The sequence below is a fragment of the Trachinotus anak genome, unplaced genomic scaffold (assembly GCF_046630095.1).
Source record: "Trachinotus anak isolate AG129_WGS33_773 ecotype Australia unplaced genomic scaffold, CSIRO_AGI_Tana_v1 ptg000002l, whole genome shotgun sequence".
NCBI classification, from domain to species: domain Eukaryota; kingdom Metazoa; phylum Chordata; class Actinopteri; order Carangiformes; family Carangidae; genus Trachinotus; species Trachinotus anak.
The window spans coordinates 4,427,958-4,452,712 of record NW_027273853.1 but is presented as its reverse complement, the minus strand read 5'-3'; the positions used below and the strand labels follow the sequence as shown (position 1 = coordinate 4,452,712).

Below are 24,755 nucleotides of genomic sequence, written 5' to 3'. Positions count from 1 at the left end.
GGACAATCCCTCTCACCCCCTCCACAAAACACTGGACAAGCTGAAGAGCAGTTTCAGCAACAGACTCATTCAACCCCGCTGCTCTAAGGAACGATACAGGAAATCGTTCCTACCTACTGTGGTCAGACTGTACAACTCATCTACCTCTGTCAGAGCCAAGATGACACAAGATGACTTGTCACACTTTGCACTCTGAATTTTCATCACAACACTCCACTCCAAATACTAACCGTATTGATATTATATATCATATTCATACAATATTTGTATCCATCTTTTTGCACTTTCCATTTACATATGCATATACATAGTATATTATTATTTATATCTGCCATTCTGTATTTTTATTTCTTTCTGTCTACCTCTGTATTTTATTCTATTGTATATTTTGTATTATAATACACCGGACAGCTGTAACAAACTAATTTCCCTTCGGGGATGAATAAAGTCATCTATCTATCTATCTATCTATCTATCTAAAGCTTCAAGGACGTCGCTAAAGCTACTGTCATGAAAAGGTATGTTTTAGTCTGGTCCATTTTCATCCTGGTGTAGTGAACAACTGAATCACAGCGGTGGGGGACTTACCACATGCCACTGCTGAATATCAGTCTTATACAAATGCTTGGCAGTGGTTAAAGCAATATAAGGTTACAAGGTAGGGCCTGGAGTTTCATTTTCCTCTTCTTCTTTCTTAAATTATGTGCTTAATTTTCTACTTGTTTTGTCTGTGTTTATGTATTTTATGAAAGATTGAAGCACCAGCACTGTGAACATTTAACAAAGCTTCAACAACACATATGGTAGTAATTCACGACAATGAAACACAATCAACATTAGATAGATGATCGCCTTTATTCCATGCATGGCATACAATAATGGTAATTCTCTTTAAATAAAAAGCATTTTTATATTCAAAGTCAAGACCAAAAGATTCATTTTCCAGTAGCAAATATATGTAATAGTTGAGATTAATGGCAAATTAAGTTTAACATGCCATAAAATGCTCTTTGAGAAACAATATATTGTACATCAGGACAAATAGCTCATGTTCCCATATGCCTCGATTTAAAAATTTAAATACTAATAGTGCCCAGTCAATTAAGGTACACAAATAACAAACATACTGAAAATATGTAATGTTTAATGTCTAACTGTAATAATTTAGTTAATTCAATCATTATCCAAATAAAGTGTCTGCTGATTGAAAACATTAAAAAAGAAGCAATATTTTTAATAGACAAACAAAAAAAGAGTCAAGGAGAGATTATCCAAACATACTGTACAAACTGGTACTTCAATGCTAAATGCTTCAGATGTTCATTTTTGTCAAAAGCACTGTATTATATTCAGACAAGAACAAAAACATTGCACAGTGGTAACATATAGTGTTTCATTCTGCAAAGGCTATACTTTCCTTTTCAAAAAGTAGCACCTACTCATACAAAATAACTGATATAATTATTGATATGAAATTCTCATTTGAATAAAATGAACCAATTACTTTTTTTCTAGAACACCGTAGACATTCATTGCATTTAATATGATTCATTGCATGTAATGCGGTCACTGAGTTGCACTAGGCAGCACATGTACCTATAATTACATATATGTATATTTACATATAAATGTCCTCTGCATCCATTCAAACTGACACTATGCAGTTTCACTCCATTCACCCAAATCCAGAGTGTCCAAACATGAAGTGACAAACAAAGCTTGAGTCAGAATGATTTGGTCCTTTCTGTGTCATCAGACAGTACATGTCCATGATCTTGCACAGGAGTTCAGCTCTCCGCTCTCAGTGTTTAGTGCACAGGCCGTCATACAAAGCTCTCCTCCATGTTGGAACACAGCAGGAAAGAGTCGACCAGACGCGGTTTGATGAGCTGCTGGTGGTCGGCTGCCTCGATGCTGTCTGGACACCCTGCTGCAAGCCTCCTCAAGGCAGCCTGGAGACACACACACACACACACACACACACACACACACACACACACACACACATATCAGTACATGTGCGAATAGACAGAAAATGCACAGACTTTTTCACATATCAAGATGATGCTGCAGTGATCTTTGCAAACGTGTATTTGAATATGCAATCATACTTTTAGACAACTGGAGAGGTAGAACAACTTGCAACTGTGCAAGTTTAATATCGTTAAAAAAAACAAAAAACGTTATGTTAGCAGCAAAGAACAGACTAGTAAAACTGTTCTACCTAATGAATCTAGAGAAAACTAAATTCACTCCAGGAGCTATTTCAGCAACACAGCATGATTTTTTTTTCTCTACATCTGCTTTGGTTACGAGAGCGCATGAGCCGAATGTGTGACGTCTCAAACCCATTCAGCCAGGATTTACATTTAAGATTACAAATGATCTGTGAAAACACAGCATCCTTTGAAGATGAAAATTCAACACCTACAAATGCGCTACTTAACCCTTGGCTAAAAGGATAAAATAGAATCACGTTAATTTGAAAAGACTGACAAGTGTGGTTACAGTGAAGGAGAGGGTATTTCTCAGCGCAGCGAGGCAGCCCAATTAAGCTCCTGACCATTATGCGCCTCAAATCCCCTCATCGGCCCCAAGATCTGGTTTTAATCATTATGATCAGATTGAGAGAATGATGAAGTGCGAGCAGGGATATTATTCATGATATGTACATATTTAAACATACAACATTTGAGATGATGTGAATTGGTCAGCTATCCCAACATGCCTTTAAGATACCGAGGTTGTGATATATTTTCAATTTTCAAATGTTGCCCTGTGGATGTAATTAAATTGGACACGTCATTTGCTGCAGTGATGTTATACATGCAGACCTATGGTATAATGCCCTCAGTTTGTTCTGTCCTATATATCAAGTGGAACTCAAAGTGCATAATATTTTAGGGGTGTGACTGAAATAGGCAGTTTGAATGTTTAAATTTCATATTCTTATTCAGGACATTGAGTCATTTACACATATATAAAAGGTCTGCGCACACACCGACAGACAGACATACACTTTACACCCACCAGGCAAGCGACCAGCACTGAGTCGCTGTTATTTCTCTCAGTAGGGGACCGACACAGTTCAATAAGACGGGGAACAGCTAAGACAAAAGAGAAAAAAAATAGGTTACAAGCTTGTCCCACTGATATAGATATCAAACAGAAATGCAAAGCAGCTTTCAGAGTAAAAGTACTTGTTATAATCTTAAGAATATGCCCAAATACCAGACCTTTTGCATAATTTTCTTGACAAATATCAGCGTGCTTCCAATGACATCACCTTTAGAAAAAAGACACTCTTTCCATGTTTGGCTTTTTATCAAGTTTAAAATATGTGAATATATGTGAAAGATAAAATGATGAGGTTCAATAAAGTATTCATCAAGAGCTGACTCTCATGAGACAATGAGGTATGTAGAGGAATGGACATACAGTACAAACAGCACATTTGTATATTAAAGAAGAGGTTTTTCTGTCCAGTGATTGGATACAGACCTCTGGTCTGTGAAATTATCTGGTGAGACATTTTTCTCCTCAGACTAAATAAATATTCAAACCTCAAGAGGATACAGAATCAGGGAATCGTTTCCAGTTGGTGATTTTGTTGATTTGGCCTAATTAATTACAAATGGAGCACCTCAAGGCTCCGCTCAAGATCCATTTTTATTATTTAACACTTATGAATTTGCTCACCATCTGTTTGGTTACAAAAAGGTCCCATCAAAATTTTAATGACATATTTTATACCAAATTTTTCTTTTGTTGTTTTTCTCTTTTTTGTCCATGATGTCAATACAATGAGCTAAAGTCTTTATGGAACCAAAGAAAACTTTAATATAGTGAAGTCAAACAAAGTCATATAGAAAGCTACACAAAGGAAAGCATAAGACAATATTACTTTAGATAAAGCCACTTTGATTCATATATGATTATGTAAAACAGGGGAAATATTTTTAATTAGTGTGTTCAGGATGGAGCCTTCTAGTGGCTGCAGTCCCATAGGAAACCACTCAGTTCATTTACATCTTGGGTCTGTTTTGATTTTATTTTTCTTAATGAATATTTTTCATTTGTTGCTGATCATTTGTATTTTATTTTTACCACTTTTTTTTAGCCATTTATGATTTTTGCTCAACTCTCTATATAAAAATAAATATAAAATTACTATAACTGTATAATTGTGTTATATAAAACAAAAACAGCTGTAGTACCTTTTAGCTGGATGGCTGTTTGGGCCACATCAGGGTCTCTGCTCAAACGGGCCAGTGTGACCGCAGCTTTCTGTTGGACTCGCTCGCAGGCGGCGCCCTCTGATGGGCTGGAGGAGGACGGCTTTTCTCCCAGCAGCAGCAGCAGTCGCTCTACTCCTGAAACACGATAACATACAGCTCAGATTAGCCGAATCAAAGATGTCAGGACGGATAGAAAGGAACAGGGGGACAACAAATGGAGAGGGTAAACAGAAAAGAAAACTAGTCAGATAACAGCAGGACAAAAAGCTGTCCGAAACTTGCCAGAAAGTTGAAACTTTCCAGACATAAAATTACACAAGACTCAGACGCAATAAGGTTTTAAGGTGAATTAGAAAGGAGCCAGACATTACATCCATCACTTTCAGACAGGATCTAGACCAAAAGTGCAGTCGAAAGAAAAGACGAGATAAAAACAGCTCAGTGAGTCAGGCCTTATTCTTCAAATTTACTCTGCAAGGTTCACTGCAGCAGTACAAGTCAGTTTTAAATTGCAGGGACAAGGACTACAACAAACTGTGCAGACTATTAAAAAAATGTTTCTAAATGCTCATCAAAGCAGAAAAGAACAAACAAATATATTTGGAAATACTGACTCAGGGACATCAATCAAGAATTTAATGGACAATTACTGATGAATATTACTGATACTGGCATAATCAGAGTGTCTAACACAATGACCCTGACCCATACTGAAAACATATACATCCCATCTATGTCTTTTACAATACATGACTAAGCTTAGAGTTGATGGAAATGTTATGTTGAGACATGAGCAACTGCAGACAGAAACACATATAAAAGAAGAAAATGTAATTGGTGAAACTGAAGAATTAAAAAAACATAATTAGAATAACAACATTTAAAATTCATGGCAATAATTAGTAAAAATTTCTCATCATGCTCAGTGTTTGATTTTATTCTAGCGTTTCCGAGCTACTTCACAGATGTTACCTGATGCTGCCATCTCCAGGACCAAAGAGGGATTACACTATTTTTTTCTCGCTTGCACCTCAACTAAAGGATGACAGTGAGTGGTCCAGTTGTTTCTGCTGTGTTTTCTTCCATTCAAATGCAGTTTTTCCCCAAATAAATAACAATGATATATAACTTTCAATTAAAATTTACAGCTGAAAAATAGATTACCTTGCTCTTGCAGGACTTCGGCAGCACACTGCTCTAAGACTGAGAGGTTAGCCAAGATTGTCACCACCTGAGATTTAAACAATAATGAATAAAAGAAAACATAATGACACATATACTCATATGTACACTGTTATTTTTGTAATACTAGTTTGCTTATATAGTTGAATTTAAATACATTGCCAGCTACTAGAAGAGCTGCCCTGTACAATCACAACCTTCTTCTGCTATGGGCACCTCTAAGTCAAAATCATTCACATTAGTTTTTTTCCTACTTTATATCTACTGAGAAATAAAACCTAAATGCACATGTGTACCTGGTCTTTGGAGTAAGGTGTGTCGACCCTCTGGCGGTCTTTGCAGGCCTGCAGCAGGATGTGGATGGCATTAAGCTGCAGGAGAATCTCACAGGCCATGCTGTCAAAGAAGGTGATGTTGGCCAAGGCTGCAGACGCTAGGAGGAATACTTCCCCGCAGGAGGCGCTCTCACACAACTCTGAGGGAATAAGGCGTCACTTGTTACGTATAGTGGTCCCAACATAACACTAAACTTGTTCGTTTGCATTTGTTTCTTTTCTCATTTAACAGCGATGATGGCAACCGTTAAAATAAGGTAATTATATTCTTTCCTGCATAATACAGACAATACTTTGTTGTACTCTTTGTATTATACAAGATCTATTCCAAAGACCTTTAAAGTACCCTCAGTTTGCAGTTTATTGGGTAGAGCCAGGTTAAATTAATGCAGTCAAATCAAATGAAAATCCTGTATTCAGCAAGGTTTTGCTGGATGAATTCTGTGGTGCTGCTGAGCTGTATTGTGTTATACTGAGAGATGTTTGCCATTGGTCATCACCTGAGATTTTATTCTATTCTGTTGTTTACTCTGTCCTCAATGATATAAATGGCTTGGACACAATATTAGAAACACTTCTGAACACAACATAATTTAACAGCACCACAAACTGCAGCCTCAGAGAGCTGAACCAACACCTCCCTACAACAACTTCAACAAAATTATAACCTTCATGAAGGAGTATTTATTGCACCGCTGTTGTTTTAGACTGAATTAGTTTTAGCTAAGTGTACCTAATGAACTGGCAACTGAGTGTATATAAAAATACCTGCTCTGAAATTCTATTATTATCAGCTAAAATACATTTGACCCACACTATACTTCTACTAACGTTGTGTTTTCTCTAGAATTAAATCTCATGGGTGGATCATTTTTTAACAAAGCCTGTTTCTCCAAACAACTCTTGGTGAGACTTTGCTGTAAGTCAAACTTATCAGCGCCATGTCCACTCACTGATGAGCGCGGTGACGATGTCGTGCATGCTCTCCAGGAAGCTGGCGAGGTGCTGAGTGGACGTGTGGTGAGGCGAGGTGATCTGAGCCACGACCGCCGCTGCCTCGGCCCTGGCTGCTTCCACACTGCTCTCATCAGTCAGGATGTCTGCCAGGCACAGGATCCCATCCACCTACACATCAGATGGCATACAACACACATTAGATACCATATAATGATCTATTATAACCTATTATATTGATTGTACTATATAAACAGTGAGCTGCAAACACAAGGGATACAATTCAGTTTGATTTGGTATGCTTTTGTTGGCAGTTCTGGTGAACAAATTTTGCTGTTAAGATAATACGATTCAATAATGACATGAGAATAAAAAAAAAAACCCATTTCATTAAGTAACATAAAATGAACAGAAAAAGAGAATGACTTTAAAAAATGCATGTGACCACAGACTCTTTCCTCTTCTTGTGTTGTCCTTTCTCTGTGGTCGGCCTGTGGTCACTGAGTCTGTATCTGGTCAGGATCTGTCTCTGCTTTGTATCTCTGACAGTAAAGAGATTCTCCGCCAATTCAGATTCATGGTTAAGGGCCAGATAGCAATTAGGTTTGATTTGAGTTTTGGTTTCATTCATCCAAAGTTCCAGATAGGCATCTTTTGATGATTTAATAATTTGGTTTAGTCTGATTAGTGGTTGGAAAGCAGTGCTGGTCTGAGGTTGAACAGTACTGGGTATTATTTGATCAGTGAGCCTCAGGACCAGCTGACAGCAGGGACTCTTTTGGGGGTTCAGTTCTTGGGTTTGTGGTGCCTGAAATCTGAGTGTGTCTTGGGGGCTCAGTTTGAGATGTCACCAAAATCTAAGTGTTCTTTGTTTAATGTTAATAATCAATGGTGGCCCTAGACCAGTCCTGATGACTGAGTGGACCCCACAACTCACTACAATTACACTGTCAAATATTTCAGTACAAACTCTGGTTGGTAAAATTTTCTTCTAATTGCATAAAACGCTGTTTTTTTGTTTGTTTTTTTTTTTGTTTCAGTGGATTCACTGCTAGAACACAGACCACCTGAGGCTCTGATTCTGAGCCCCAGTCAATCATAACATAGACTCTGATCAAGAAGGCTGTTTCCTAATCTGAATTAATATTTGGTTTCCTGAGACCTGGGCTGCTTTTGGAAGATCATGATTTTAGATTTATTAAAGCTGACTGTCAGGGCCCAGTTCTGAGAGTCCTCCTGTAGTAGCTTTGTCCTGGTTGGACAGTTGACATTTGGTGCTGTTACCAGTTAGCTTCCTGGGTAGCTACTGTATAGCTTCTTCTTTTTTAACAGTTTACTGTTTTCTCAGATTGACTTGAAACTTGCCCACTTTGTTCCCAAGTTGTTTAAGTAAAATTCATTTAAATTCATTTTAATTAAATTTGATTTGCTGAAGTAGGAGCTCATGTTTTATGGTTTCCTCTCTGGTTACTGTGAAGCTGCTCTCAGTTCCTCTCCATTAGACATAATCAGTGATGGTCAGTGCATTCCAGCAATTATTCTGTAATGAAACTGTTTTCTCTCATGCTCCTGTACTTTTATTTCATTTAGATATTTCTTGTCAAGAGCATAGCTCTCATTTCATCTTTCGAGGAAACATCTAATAGGATCTGTTCAAGTTGCTGCAAACTCTCCAACAATAAGAGCACTGTGATCTCTGGGGGAAAAGCGCCACCTATAGTGCTGTATGTTACACATTAGCTGTAACAGTCACTAACGATTCATGTGATTTTAGATCAACTATAAGTGACTGTCTGGTGTTTGTGCTCCATGTGGAATCAATACTAAAAATATGAATATCTAAACTAGCACCAAACACAAAACATTTCCAGCCACCTGGCCTTCATCAGAGTGTGAACATAATCCACCAATAAGAAGAGTTCTCACACTCTGGCTGCTACTAAGTGAATTACCTACAAAAAAGGCTAATTTGTGAGTTCATAACAATTCATTAGTGAAGGTCAGTCAGGACACTTAAGTCCCTGATCTCACAGACCAGCCTGTCAGAGCCTGAGGTACACAACACATTACTGAGCATGATAGGGGGAGAGGGGGAGGGGGGGGTTAAATCCTGACAGCAGGCAGCAGTGTAGCAGCAAGAACGCACAGCTCAGCAATGTCATAAGCAGACTGAACGTGCACCAAAACTTTATATGGATCACCAATGTCCAGCATCATGGAGGGTGTATGGGCCATATGGGTATAAGTGACATCATTGCCTGCCTGATCCTCCATTTAGGTCTGAAGTCTCTAGTTGGTATCTTCATCATATTATGGTAAATTGAATTGAAACCAGTGGCTGTCAGGACAGATGGAAATCCATCTAGAAATGCTAAAATATTTCATGTGAATTGTTGTCAATATATCTCATACCCTCAGGCCCCCTCTGAAGACTTGAAATCATGCCCACCTGACTAGAACCAGTGCTGCCAACTTGTTCTTGCCACGGTTTAATACTAATATGTGTGTGTGTGTGTGTGTGTTTGGAATAAGTTAGCTTTGCAATTATGCATTTATGATTGTTGTTGGAGTTGTGGGCTAAGTCAACACTTCCCATGGCCTGTGTTCCTTCAAGACCACCTTCACCGAGCATGTCAATGAACAAGTGTAAGCATCGTTTCTAGAACTGCAGAACTGGTACAAGTCTAAGAAGACTCTCACCAAATTATGGCTGATTGGAAATTTGGAAATGTAAACTTACAGTCCGATATAAAATTTATATGTAATTTTTTATAATCCATTTCTGGGGTGTTGCTTCTTGCGATGTTTTATTGCAATGATATTTACTGTGTTGGTTTGTAGATCTGAATATTTTCACATTTTTTAAGCTAAATCTAATGCTTTGTAAGACTTTTTATGGATCCACAGATACTCTGGTTGGTGGTACAATGCCACATTGACTCCTGTAAATTTCAGGACTTTACTGTGTCATTCTTGATATTTTTGTAGTTGTGTGATTTAATGTCATCCTCTTTGTAATGTCAAATAAACTAAATAAAAAAATTGTATAGTCCTTTAAACTGGGTGGGTTTTTTTTTTTTTCATAGATAAACCAGTGAGACAGGTAGTTAAGTGTCTGTGGTGTCAGCCCTGGCTAAAACTCACATCTCTGCCCGTAATGAGTGAGTGAATGTGCTGCTGAGAAACTCTTGTGTATGTGGCTGGCATCGACCCAGCGTGTCTGTATCATGAGGTTTGAGGAACAGGAAATCCTCCTGTTTAAAGAGAAGTTTACTCAGGGGCATGAAGTCACGCTGATCTCATCTTTGTGTTTGTGTTTTCTTGTGTGTATGATTTGCTGTGAGAGGATGGAGGCTTCAGAAAATTATGCAGCTGTAGAACAGACCTATATCCACTTGGGGGCAGTGTTGCACAGTTAATACAAACTTCAACACAGCGACTGACTGTTCTGCACCTGACTATAGACAATCAGCTCACTCTGGAAATACTCCACATTACCAATTAAAATTTGAAAAAAAATGTGTTACCTAATGAATATTATTTTCTTTATTACATTTATTTTTCAATTTCTGTCACTTTTGCTACCACTTAGGAAAGAGCACACTAGTGCTTCTGGTGCTCCGTCACCATCAGCCAACTCTCCTGAAAACAAAAGTTTGGAGACGAGCATCCGGAGTGAGGCAAAGCGTCAGCTCTCATCCAGCCACACCTGTCAGTCCTCTCTGCTGACGAGCATCCGCATACCCGGCTTCACAGGGCATTTCCCTATTTTTGTCTCTGTGGGCGTCTGTAGCACTGTGCCAGCGCGACCCACTGACGTGGAACAATCCACTCTCCACCCCCTCCCCATTCATCTACCGTTCTCCCTCTGTTTCCCCCACTGTCCCCACCCGCACCTCCTCCTCCTCCTCTTCCCAAAAATAGAACGTTCCCCAACTCCTCATTTACCGCACAGCGGATGTGTCTCACTCAGTTTATTCTCAGGGCCAACGCTACATAACTTCTCTGCACTTTTAAGATGTGACTGTTTTTTTTCCGGCCACTTTTGCTTGTGATTGGGGGAATAAATTGAATGGTGGTTCTCTATTGCAGGAACAAAAATGCAGAATCTTAAATCTGCAACTATGCATTATTAAAAATGTAATAAATCCAATCAATATTCTTATATAGGGGAGGATGGTTGCAACAAGAGTCAGTTTCAATTTCTCAAAGATCAGGTCAAGTTGTTTTTTTTTCGTCATTTATTTTTGTGATAGCGTTTCCTGCTCTGTGATTAAATCTTAAACTTAAAGCATGTTTACTGTCTATGTAGAGACCCTTCATGCAAGTTGTCAGTGCTAATGTTTTAGCTGTTAGCTGTGTGGTAAGCTAGTTCATGGCTACAAGTCTGGGTTAGTTTTAACAACAGTACACATACACAGACACACATAGGCACACATAGACACACACACACACTCTCCAATACGGTTAAAAAGCTATTCGAGTGTTGAATAAAAAGTTTTCACTATCAAGTTTTCGTCATAATCCTTCTATCACGATGTCACGTATCGCCCCTGGATATATTACAACTACTATAACATTTCAATCTCTGGATGCATTTTCAGTTTGTGTTGCAGAGATAACAGACAGACTAACTGTAATGTAACTAGTTTGTATTCAATTTGAATGCACTGGCTTGAAAGAGCTCCAAGATACAGACAGAAACCATCAACCACCCGTCCCAGTTTTATCTGGAACGGTCCTGGAAAATGAATGTTCTTTCCCAGGACACAAATGGTCCTGTTGAAAATGCTCTTCTAATTTCATTAAATTCATGTTTAAAATAAGACATCCTTCTACTGCTATTCTGTTTTCTTCCTGGTTATGTTCAATCCTGTGACTGTTTACCTTATTAGATAGCAACCGCCACGTGCATCCACCTCCATGACCCCACCATGAATTCAGACAGAGGATTTCGGTTAATTTATTTTGTTGGTGTGGTGAAATGGGTGGAGAGTTGATGAAACAAAAACAGGCCAAATACCCTACAACCATCCCCAGTCTCCCCTACTCCATACTCTATACAGAGAGATATGGCAACACATCACAGATTTACACACGTTAGGACACGACACATCGATGTATTCGGTCACTTCAGAAGAGCTTTCACTTCTTGAATTAGGCACATCCAGGCTTCCATACCTTGACTACTTCTTCAGTCAGTATCACTTCACACTTGTGTTGTGTGCTACATCAAATGATTCAGCACAGTGTGTGCGATCATGTCCAATAATTGAGTTTTATATTGCAGACCTGTGGGCTAGAGTTGAACTTTTTCAGTGTACCTTGATGTAATTTTTCTCATCAACGCAACTTTCAGTCTGATTCAATATTACAGTCATCTGTCCTCCATACTTTACGTGGAGGTTCTTCTTCTCTGTGCACCTCGCTCATAATCAATACTTTTCCCATTCGCCATGTTATGATGACACAGTGTTTCTGTTGGGAGTAAAACTAAGAAGCATACCGTATATTCACCAATGAGCAGAGCTGGTGCTTACCGGCCCCTTTTCTCAATCACCCTTCAACAGTGACAGCTGTGTTTCTCAAGCCTGAGCAACGCCGGTGAGCGCTTGGTGGCGTAGACTTGCCTGACAGCCTCTCTCCCGGGACGAGGCTGCTAATCTGGGGCGGACTTTGGTTCCCGTTAAAAAGTTTTCACACTCGGATGATTCATGCCGTCCCAGCTGCTCTATATGTGAACACAGACACCATTGTGGCATCATTATTCGCCGGAATCAGGTTATATTTGTCTTTCTGTAAACGCTCGCTTGACACAGGTGCGTCTGTTGTTTATTTTGGTTTGAATTCTCGAAAGGGAAAAAACAAGGACAAACAAAGAAGGCTGTATCATTAGTTTCTCTCTCCCTGTTTCGCCTTTTTTTTTCTTTACACACACACAAACACTGTGAGATTTCATTCAGGTCTAAATGTTTGACCTGTCAGCTCAGTGGTCAGAAGGTCCCTTATAATAATCTCATTTCTGCGTACCACAGAGACTCACTGTAAATCATGACTCATCTTTTTGTGTATGTGCTGTATAATTCTGGCATCAGAAAAAAAACATATACTTAACCTTACACAGTGTGGCGCTTATTTCCTCCCTGCCTCCTCTCCTAAAAATTATATGGCCAGAGAGTTTAATGGCGGTTCACCAACCCTGAGGTGTCTGAACTTGGTGAACTCATTCATGAAAATTTAATCAAATAAATAGAAAGCTGGAAAAGCCAACTACTGCAGTCAAAAGTTTCTCCAAAACAGTAGTGAAGTAATAAATCCAGAGAGCCTGCGTGAGTCAGTGTTTGCCTCCAGAACAATATAAAGGAGCTACATGTAACATTAATTATTCATTATGAGACAAACACAAAAATAGCGTTGCTGTTGACTTTGGCCATTCCTGCCAGTTTCTACACTACATTTTACAATCAAGATCAGATCGTTGTCTGCATGCACACTACAAATCAAATCAAAATGACAACATCCATGCAAGAAGAATAACAACACATTTGGTTGTCTTTGAATTCCTTTAAAAATAAGGTGACCGGATTTCTGAAATGAAAACCAGGGACATTTCCAGTTCTGCAGTCAGTATATAACTGAAATATTCCAAGTTTTTATCAAAGAAATAATAAATAAGGGGAACAGTACGGTGGCCCTGAGAGCTCAACACACTGCAACTTAAGAGAACAAATGCAAATGGACAAAACACAAACAAATTTAAGTTCTTAAGAGGGGCTTTGGTTGTGTTTGTTTTCATTGCTTGACAAGAGCTTCGGCCATCTCTTTATAATACAAGATGTTATAATACGTCCTCTGAGCAACGCTGCGTCTTCAGGGCAGATTGGAGGCTGAAGTAAGTCACTACTGGAAAATGGGCTGGGGCTAGCAGATTAGCATGCTAACTGCAGTAAAAGAAAAGATGTGATAGAGACAAGAGTTATTGTTGGCGTTGCTTTCCACCTCTGGAGACAGCTGTTGGTGAGCGAAGGAATGAGGTTTGATAAGGAACTCATAATGTTTCCTCTAGACTGGTAAGTAAACAGCTGCTAATGCTAAGGCTAGCTATGTAGCAATAAGGTTATACCCCTTAAGTGTGCTATATGTAAGTTTTTGGTGAGTAAAAAACACAACTCATTACATTTTTCGTATTTGTTATAAAGCTTTTAAGTTGGTGGCTTTAAAGCAACAGCAAATATTACATATCCTTTAAAACTCAGCGTCCGTGTTTGTTTTTCAGCTTATGTGCAGTTCTGTGCTGTGAATAATGTAATGTCAAATAAAACCAAACTAGCTGGCCTACAAGTGGACTGGAGAAGTTTATCAATGAGTGGACTGACAAGCTCTGTGTGCCGTGAGAAAATACATATGGTTGCCTTGTACACATAATCACAGCAGGTTGGCTCCCCGGTGCCTCACCTGGAAGAGCAGATGCCTGGAAAGCTTAGTCCTGGCCGCTGCAGTCTGAGTCTGACCCATGGCCCTTTACTGCATGTCTCTCTCTTTGACTGTCCTCTAATACTAATTGTAAATCAGTATCAGGCTACATTGCTACTACTCTTGATGTTTTCGGTATTTTGGGTGATAAGCATATGAAAGAGTGTGCATCGGCTCACGGGGGGGTGGGTAGTGGGTGCATGGACATATTTGTGGGTACAGGGACATCCACATCAGAGCCTCACGTACACCCTGTGATGAGGAAATTTACAACATGCAGGCCCTTGCAGACCCTCACATACTCATGGATGTAGACAGTATAACACTGGCTTAAAGGTTAACTGACCAAAAAATGAGGCTTTAAGGAATCATGGCCTTGATTTTGGAAAATACTATTAACAGCTGCAATGGCACATGATAGTGTTTATATATATATATATATATATATATATATATATATATATATATATATATATATAAATATATTATACCAAGGTACTGTTAATTAAAACCAATGTATAGATATTTTTCATTATATTTAAAGGGAAACCTATCACAAAGAAGAGATTATTTTATTTCCCTGTGAGGAAACAATGGTCTTTTTTCTGCTAAATCTTTCGCTCACCAAGCCTCCTCCTGCTGCCATTGTTGGCGCACATTCACCTGTGAAAACAAACTATAGCCCCCCAGTCATAACATGGAAAGTGGGATCTTGGCTAAATGTGTAGTAGACAGAATATACTGTGGTGCTGGGAAGAGGAGCAACTGCCTGTCTGAGCTAAAACTTTCAGCTGATCAGTGTAAACATAATCTGTCTGGACTGGAGGTAGCCAAGGTATTTTACTGGAAGTACTGTACTTACTTAGTTTTGATTAATGTCCTCTCTCTCTCTCTCTCTCTCTCTCTCTCTTTCTCTCTCACTCTCTCTCTCTCTTTCTCTTTCATATACACATCCATATACCCATTTTTTTAATAGAAGAAAATCTGGATTAGTACACATACCATTTTCTTCCTCATTTTAATTGATTTTTTTTTTTACATCTTGCCATGAATTAGAGATGAATGTTTGCCTTTCAGGCCAACTGTTGCTCATTTATGTGCTATTAATCTTTGAAACAGTGGGCATTGTCCCAGATCAGAGCTCTCCTGGAGGGATAGACACCGTTGTTCTGAAAGATATTCCCTCATTCGGTGTTTTGATGATGGTGGTGGTGGAGAGCATTGTCTACCACATCTGTCCAAAACCTGCCATAGGTGTTCACCTGGGTTCAGACCTGGTGACTGGTCACAGCATTTGATTCACATCATTTTCATACTCATCAAACCAATGACCCCCATGGCCCCTCTCACCCTTTGGTACTCTCATCCTGATTCTCCACAAAATGTTCAGATTTTTCCTTTAATTTGTCAACTGTCTGTAGTTGTGTGTGTGTATGTGTGTGTGGGACAGAGAGAGGCTGACCTTGTCCAGTTGGTTGATGCCCTCCTCCACACAGCAGATGGAGGCCACTGTTCTCAGAGCGTGAGCGTAGAGGTCTTTGAAGCGGTCCTGTCTGCAGATCTTAAACAGGACCACCACGGCTCCTTCCTGTGGCAGAGGGAAATTTAATGATATGTTTAACTGTTTGGAAATCAGGAAGTACACGACACTACAGTTCTAAATAAATCTGCACTGATGCTAAACTGTGACAAGTTAAGTTCCCACAGCAGTAAAACAATATTCATTAGTATCATGTTCAGGTCTCTTTGAACAGCTCTAACTGCTAAATAAAAAATTCTTGGTTTGATCCAAGTTTTTCCTTGAGAAAATGGTACAGTATTGATTAATAAGTTTGTGAATATGGTTTACTTCACCCTCAAAAATTTAACTGCTCATGATGTGATTATCATTATTTGATTTGTTCTCTCCTCCTCTGTGGAGTAAATGCAGGGACTGTGTTTCAATTCCAGTTGTAGGACTTATAAATAACTGTAATGGATTTGGAGTGGCCTTACGCCTCTTGATTATTATTTTTTTCTATTTCATTTTACACTGTTTTATTTTTTCTCTTGAGCAAGCAGACACTATTCTTTATTTTCTTTTCAATACAATTTTAAAAAAAAATGCAGCATCAAAGCTGTAATAAAAACCAGGGCTCTGCTGTATTTCTTGAGGTCAGAGTGTAGCTAAGTGTGTGTTAATCCTGTACCTGCTGTTTTACATTCACACCATGGCTTTTAAACAGCATTTACCCTGAGGCTGAGGTCATACTGTCACATATTCATTTGCTTTTTGTTGCTGTGCTTTCCTCCATAAGCAGTGTAGCTATGACTTTGATTCAACTTGGCACAGCCACAGTTTACATGCTCCAAAACAGGTCGTATGTCACTGAGACCAGCTCCAGGTACTGTTTACGTCATATTTATATGTTTTATGTAATGTCAAGACAGTGGCATTAAGAAGGCCCAGCAACACCACATAATGAGGTACCCTACATCACGTTCCCATATACAGATTTCTCCTTTGTTTATCTGTCTGGTGGACACTGGTCGGTGTGTTAAATCTCTCTATTTCCAGCAGCCCAGGTTAAAACAGAAAAGCTGGTTAGGTTGGGAAAACAACTTCCTTTGAGACTACAGCTATTTTGAGACTTTCACAGGACTGACATTAGGATTCATGCCACCAAATTATACAACACACATCATAATCAGGTCTTGTCTTGAAGCACACATGATTGTGCAAAATGACGGATCAAATTGCTCCTTGCTCAGACTGTGCTGTGAGATCCATCAGGTCCCTCAGATCCAAGCCAACAGCAGCCTGCTGGCTTTAAAGAGTCCAGGAGACCCGGAATGACCGATGGATTTGGCCAGCTTCGCTCAGCAAGCCTGCCAACCACAGAGCCTATCAAATGGCTCATACAATTCATCATGTCGGACCGAAACAGCCAATATATACATATTTCATGAATGGAAAACACTGAGCAAAAATAAAGATGATTTGCCAGTAATAGCTGAACATTTTCTGTTGGATTATGCTGGTGTAAACAAACAAAGATAGCTCCTGTATTGGCTCCATGTCTACACTACAGCACCCCTCTGACAAAAAACACTTGCAGGTATTGAATTCTATTCACTGTGCAGATAGACAGAATTACACGGAGGTAGATGAAGCTGGTAACTACCACCATTATCCTAATAAGGCCATTATACTGGGCTGGCATGTCTCACACGCTGCGAGGGCCATGCTGCTGGGGCTTGGAGTGGCTAATCATCCTGCCCTCTACCCTGACCGCTCCTCCCCGTTCGCTGCCTACACAATATCGTACTTGGAAGAACTGCCAACACCGTCAGTTTTCAGTAAACCTTTTGAAACTCCAGAGGCAGGCGGATTCAAGCTGTGCTCTGGTAGCGATGAAGAGGCTGTTGATCCTGACGTTTTTGTGTGACGCAAATGTTGCTTTAGCTTTCAAAACAAAAAGTGAGTCTGTGCAGAACCCCCAAACAGTCTAATGCACTTTGTTTTAATATAATAATTTAGACATTAAATAAAATAATACTAATAATTGGCTAAAGTTTTCCAAAAAAACCTATGCCTATGTAAGAACACCATCAGGGAACACACTCCACACTTTGCCTCCCTTTATGATCAAAATACTGACAACGTACTTCTCTACCCATCTGAATGTGTCAGGTGCATCAGATTATGATGGAACTTGCATTGCTTTGTCTCTTTCCAGCTTTTGATGGTGTGATGTTTTATGTAAGGCTAGCAGCACGTCAGTCTGTCCACAAACTAAAATATCTCAACAACTCTGGGATGGATTGCCATGAAATTTGGTACAGGCGTCCATGGTGCACAGAGCATGGATTCTGCTTTGGTGATCGCCTGACTTTCCTCATGGATTGCCATGAAATGTGGTACACACATTTTTGTATGAACTGTAGTCATATTAGAGATTTGCTGCAAACATCAGGTCAAAATTTCTGTTTTTCCAAAACTTTGGTTTATGACAAAATACCTGCAATACTAGTAGCAGAGTGGGAAGGAGGGAAGGAGAATTCCTGATGGGCTATTAGCTCTTTGGGGCCAGACTGCCTATTGTGTAGGCGAACAATATTGTTATACAGAAGTTGTCGACCTTTCTGTGCTATCCAACCTAAACTGTGTGCTCGCAGTGCCTTGACTCTCCTAGCGCACAAGCACAACCAAGTCTATTTGCAGTAGGGGGGTAAATGAGCGCACCCCCCCCCCCCCCCCCCCACCACCACCACTTGGGGGGGGGGGGGGGGGGGGGTGCGTTGAATTGTAATTGGTCAGCTAACAACCTCATAACTGCTATGAACTCTCCTTCGGGCTCGTACAGCGTTATTAATGGCATGTTGGTGTTATCCAGGGAACGTGTGTGTTCACTGTCGCCTCTGGTTTAGAAGCAGCAAAAAGAAAAAGGAGAAAGGTGGAAGGTAGAATTAAAAAGAAAAAATAATGAAGGAGGACGCATCAAACTGTTCAAGAATAACAGATATATTCCAGCATCCAGTAAAGACCCAGCAGGTGAAATGGGTGATTTAGCTAGTATAGCTAGCTACCAGTGTTTGGGCAGCCCTATGCTTGTATACTGTTTCACTTTGTGTGTTATTAACAGCTAGCTACTGCAAATATTAAAAATATTAAATGTTTTTAACATTTGTATGTGTTGTTCCTGTTTTTCTTTTGCAGCCTCAGAACTCAGTCAGCCCAGTGATGCTGATGAGTCAGGGCTGGGAGGAGGTGGCAGGGAAAACAGCTGTGTGCACGCTGGCACTGCACAATGTTATGAGAGCAAAGGATAGGATGCAGTTTCTAGGGGAAAGTTGTAATATTGCATAAATATACTGCAGAAAATTACAGGACAAAAGTTATGATTGCAACATGTAGAAATCTGGGACAAGATAAGCTATAATATGTGTGTTATTTAAGCATCGTACGAGTTCCAGCCGCTTCAGCTGTGCTGAGGTACAGCCTCGCAGAGACGCTGGTGTGGCTGCAGACTCTTAGTCTGCCATCTGCCTTTTTGACTTGAATGGCTGTTTGTTTCATCATGGTGTTTGATGTCCTTCTTTGTGTACAAACTGATATTTATTCATAGACCAGAACAGTCATTTGCACTTGAAGTACACAATAAACTAAAGACTAAAATCATAAATGTACAAGAGGACAAATAAGAGCTCCAGCCTGACTCCCAGACGGCCTGTAGTGGAGGTGACTATCTGTTTGATAGATTTTCTCCTGCTTTTCCTTTTCACAGATCGTTGGGCTTGTTGTTTGTTTCTTTCCTTTCCCCATCAAACAACTTGCAGTTCCATTGTTTCCAATGACTTCATCCTCACCCCCACACAACACATTTGTTCTCACACTCATGCATCTTGGTCGTTGCTGCACTAACATCATCATGTGAAACTTGACTACTCGTTTAAAATGCCTCTCTAGCCGTGTGTTTGCATGTAAAGGACTACACGGCGTGTAATTTCCTTCCATCTCACAGTTTTCTGAATTGAAATCTGTGCTCTGGTGTGTTTGTGGAGTTGCAGGAGGTTGCAGGCAGTTTAGTTCTCGATTTGCAAACAAATCAAGTAAATAGTGAAAGAGTAAATAAAAAAACAATCTCAGTGTGTTCAACAAAAGGTTGGTGGAAGATGCTGTCTGAAGCTAAAGCATAATGTTTCCCCCCAAAACACACTTCATTCTTCTTCTTGTGTTTTAACTCAGAATATCTCTTCCCTCTCTCCCCATGTAGTTTTGATGGCACGTTGACTCCCACTAGGCCTGAGTTACTGCCACATCATGCTCTCCCACACCCTGCAGTCTGAAGCTTTCACTGTCACACAAGCAAGGACACACACACGGGGAGTCTGCCAACATGGACACATTCAAATCAGTATCTGTCATGACAGCAGGTTAACAGTGAGACACCAAACTCACTAGTACATCATGAAACAGTTGCTCTTTAATATTCCAGCTGCTGTTACATTTATGAGGTGGCACATGGCTCAGTATTAAACACTGTCAGCTCATATAACATTTGTCTTGCCCTGGTCCTGTCTGGGTGGAGTTTATATGTGTGTTTTTGTGCAGATCAGATGAGAATGAAACTACAAATCACCCTCAAAATAGGAAGGAGACTTGACTTGGTGGATTAAAAAATATTGAATTCTTTTTTGTTGCTGTTTTTGTTTAAATATGTGAGACATTAGTCATTATGAGTGGGTCATCAGATAGAGGCAGACGCGGATGGTGTTTGACAAAAATTAGCACAGTTTGTTCAGAACTGCTTGGTATACCAGATGGGTGCAGTTCATCCAGTTGTGACAAATCAGTCACAGTTGTGTGATCACTCAGAGTCTGACAAGCTGTCAATTATGGAAAGGTGATTTATCTTGTAGCAGTACAAAATACACATATGAGGCACATGAGAATAAAACTCTGAATACGTTTTGAAATCATGACTTACCAGAGATGAAAGATGATACATCACCTTTTTGGTAAGATCATTTGTGCTCCACTTACCATAACTGTCCCACGTACATTTGATTTAATGTAATTATGAAATGTTCATGTTTTTAAAGCATATGATTTATTTAGCGCTTGTGTAAAGGTTCAAACTGATTTTCTAATTCACTCACTATAATGGGTTTTTATATCTAATTCTTTACACAGCTTATTTAAAGCTGCTTTATTCATTTTTTTATATATATTAACAACTGACTACTTGTCTCACTTTACTTGGAAGGAGTTGTTCACAGTTACCGAAAGGTTAAATGGAGAGGCTAAATGACTAAGCAAATCAACTAGCTAACAGGAAAAGCAAAAGCAGCTGGAAAAAGGAAATGGAAATTGAAGAGGGATTTATATCAATTTTTAAACTGCCTTTTGAAATAGTTTTTCAAATTAGATTATTTATTCATTAATTAATGAATATATTTATAAATGGTGTATTTAATGAGTGATTTATGCAGTTTTCGTAAATCCCTTTTTAAACCTTAAGTATTTATTGATGAATTAATAGACCATTTATAAATTCTTGACAAGGGAATCCAGTTATTTATCTCCATTTTAAACATTTTACACATTCTTTTTACAATTCCTATTTTTAATGCTTTAAAGGAAATGCTTTATTACTTTTCCTGTGACATCTCTGGTCCTCCATGAAAGGAAAAAAAAAAAACAGTCTGGTAAACCTACTGCATGATACTTGATTTACTTCAAACAGCTGACAGTCATAGTTTGAGACATGCTGGTGAATGTAGTGGAGTATTTTGCACCTAAAGAGCCAGTTATTTTACAGTTTTATAGAGCTAAAAAGAGAGTGAATATTGGACGTAGATTCATCAGGTGGCCACAAACAAAACTCCAGATGAATGCTAACATGGCTTCATATCTGCTGGATGTATAAAAAGAACTGTTCTGTTTTCTAACAAGTTGGTTGTATCAATGTTGATGTTTACAGGTTGTTTCTTCTGGCAAAAATATTTTATGCAATAATTCATGCAGCTTTAAGAACCCAAATGTATCACTGAATAAGTACTTACTTAGTTTATGTTTGACAGAATTTGCAGATTACATTTTAAATCTTCAACAAGAACCAGGGGAGAACTTTGACCGAACAATAACTTGTCATGCACACTGATGTATAAGCAGCAGATAATAAGCAAAATGAACAGAAGGGAGCTGCTTATATCATCAACATAGATGGATGTAAATTACAAGATGATATCTAATTATGAAAACCACAATAATTTTCCCTAAGGAGCTGCTACTGCCTTAAACTCTGTGGTATGCATGATGCAGTTTAATATTGTTAAAATCCACCCGTCTGGTGCTTCCAGCAGAATGAAATCAACATAATAAAACTGAAAACCTACTGATCTATTTAACCCTTAGCTGGATATATCCACAGAGATTCATCTCTATTTATCCTGCTGTCTGCTTCGATACCACACATTTAACCCACCTCCCCTCTGCTCTCCATACACAGCACACCGAGAGATTAAACACTGTCTGTCAACAGCTGCACTGGGAAAGAGATGGAGGAGGCAGAAATATCAGGTCCCCACCCAAGCATTTAAACGGCTAATTGCTGTTATTCAAAACAAGTGCACGAGTAAAAGTCAGCAGGCTGCGGAAAATACTAACAATGAGTGAACAGCTCGGATATGAGCCAGATGATACGCATTACTGTAAAGGGTGTGTATGTGACAGTGTGGCAGGCAGCCTGGTGGAAGCTAATTCATTCAGATAGCAGGTGGACAGTGTTCTGTATTAGGTATTCATTAGCGGCCATGGGCAGGCAGGTTTCCCTCAGACACCTCTCTGAGGGTTCGGCCAGCGGAGCTACAGAGGGAGAGCTGAGAAAGGCGGAGCTGACACAAAGGTAAAGACGCCTGAGCGACCTGCATTTGTGATCAATGCTTCCTCCTAATGGGAGCTGACAGAATTGATCCGACAATCTGGGAGCAAAGAGGTGTGTGTGTGTTATTCTGTGTGTGTGTGTGTATGTGTGTGTGTGTGTGTGTGTTATTCTGTGTGTGTCTATGTGTGTGTGTGTGTGTGTGTGTGTGTGTGTGTGTGTGTGTGTGTGTGTGTGTGTGTGTGGGCCATCAGGAAGACTCTTATCAAGTGTATCCTGGAAGTGGCCAGCTAACTAATGGCCAATTGAGGCTTGCTGTCTGGTCTGTCTTGTCTTATCTCACAATGAAGTAGCTTTTTAGAGGCATGTATAAAGAGATAGCAGCGGGTCTGTCGGTCTGGATGAGGAACACTGACAAAAGGTGGAGCTGATCGTAACAGGGGTGTGGCCAGAGAGAAGGAAGGGGCGGAGATGTAATATCAAATGAAGTCACCTCAGCCAATGACTCGGTGGGAGGTCTGAGTGAAAATGGCAAATTAAGAATATCATACATCACACTGCTGACTTGTCACTGACGTCAGGATCTCACCTCTCAGGCTTTTTCGCAATCAAATGCGTCAGTGGAGATGGATTAATCTCAGACATACATTTCAATAGATGTCCCTGCTCCCAGTCTCAATAAATTAATTTCCACTCAAATCGAACCCATCACTGAGGCCGTATAACCACTGCCAAGACAGCACAGAGTCCGCTCGTATGTACGGTGCACAGTACCTTGGCAATGATGCTGCAGAGCTGAGGTCCGTCCTGTGTGAGGGACAGCAGGTTGCTAATGGCACTGCCGATGGTGTGAACGCTGTCCGACGATTCAATCTGTTTGATCAGGACCTGCAAGAAGAGCAAACCTTGACTGCTTTCCTTCATGGACTAAACTATGCAGCACACACCACCAGTTTTGTTTTTTTGTTTTTTTTTCAATTGCTAAACATTTAAATTTCCTATGTAAGTTTTTTTGATGTTGCAATTATTCTGATGGCTGTTTTTGTTTGTAGAAAAATAAAAGTTGCCCATTCATCCCAGTATCTATGCATCAGGTATACAGTACTACCACTGGATGGCGCCAATGCCAGAAATTGTCAAGTTCTGCTTATTGAAAAAATAACACATGAGGTAAAGTCATTTGGATAATTATATTTTTTCCTGCCATTTGACTGAGCTCAAATGAGAGTAGTAGATGAACAAGAGGAGAACAGGTTGTGTTTATTTGCTAGTTGTTTCACAGTCTCATCAGTGTTTGTTTTTACACTCAGCTGTGAGATCTGGAAGAGCTGCTAACTTGCAAATATTTTATTCTAGGTAAATAATTAGACCTATAAATAATGATAATTACACAATGAGAACATATCAATAGAAATTATTTTCTTACGGCCACATCTACGACATGAAATTCATCATCCATCATCTGTGTGAGTGTAATCATGGATTGATTAGAGAGAAATTTAAAAAACGTGTCTTCCACTTTACCTTTATTCTCTAGGTCATACAAGAGATGATGTAATCCTTCATTAGTGCAGCCCACATAATGCTGGACCCATGTTTATATTTCTACTAGACCGTACACAGTTGATTAAGTGGGAAACTGTACCTCAGTTGATTCACTGGCACAAACATATATGACATCTAATTCTAACTTTAACCCAAAAAACAAGAATGAATCCTCAAACAGTCAAAGCCAGAGTCTGCAAAAATGTCCTCACTCTCTAAAACTCCAACTGGTGAGTACAACACTCAAATAAGACCATCAGCTGCCTCATTGTTTTCTCCTTAACAGTGCACGTGGCACAATATCAACTAATCTGGAAAATATAAACCAGACGATGAGAGCATTGGGTTGTGTCTATTAAAGCCAAAAGTTAAAGCCATCTGTGGTGTATGTGACAAGCATATGTTGTTATAGGCTGCACATGAACGGCCTCAACACATCTTCATTTGACATAAAGAAACTCAGCACAGTCAGAGAGCCATTATTACATGAGACATACCCGGATCTCATTGGCTAAGGCCATGTCGATCATGTTGCTGAATGAATCACTGACATCAGTGAGGATCTCATGGATGGCCTCTCTCATGGATTTGAGGAAGAATTCGTCATCAGTGTGAAGGCACCTGTGGATTTAACACAACATTTAGTACCTTGTTATGCATCA

The 24,755-nt window shown here is 39.5% G+C and overlaps 1 protein-coding gene across 2 annotated transcripts in view; it reads right to left on the bottom strand.

Annotated features, from left to right (window-relative positions):
* Positions 1-830: 830 nt before the first annotated feature.
* LOC139629020 (protein inscuteable homolog) overlaps positions 831-24,755 on the bottom strand; it is a 60,739-nt gene continuing 36,814 nt past the window's right edge. Inside the window, exons 3-12 of one of the 2 annotated variants that reach the window (XR_011692896.1) lie at positions 24,591-24,714; positions 23,323-23,436; positions 15,645-15,770; positions 6,709-6,880; positions 5,717-5,895; positions 5,403-5,469; positions 4,218-4,373; positions 3,031-3,107; positions 1,128-1,952; positions 831-1,062 (exon numbers count right to left, since the gene is read on the bottom strand). Coding sequence is in view for 1 of the 2 variants with exons in the window: in XM_071491354.1 (XP_071347455.1) it covers positions 1,824-1,952; positions 3,031-3,107; positions 4,218-4,373; positions 5,403-5,469; positions 5,717-5,895; positions 6,709-6,880; positions 15,645-15,770; positions 23,323-23,436; positions 24,591-24,714 (1,144 nt within the window). In the remaining variant the exon portion in view is untranslated. Of the gene's footprint in view, positions 1,953-3,030; positions 3,108-4,217; positions 4,374-5,402; positions 5,470-5,716; positions 5,896-6,708; positions 6,881-15,644; positions 15,771-23,322; positions 23,437-24,590; positions 24,715-24,755 lie in introns of both variants that reach the window. The other variant, XM_071491354.1, reaches the window with a different exon arrangement.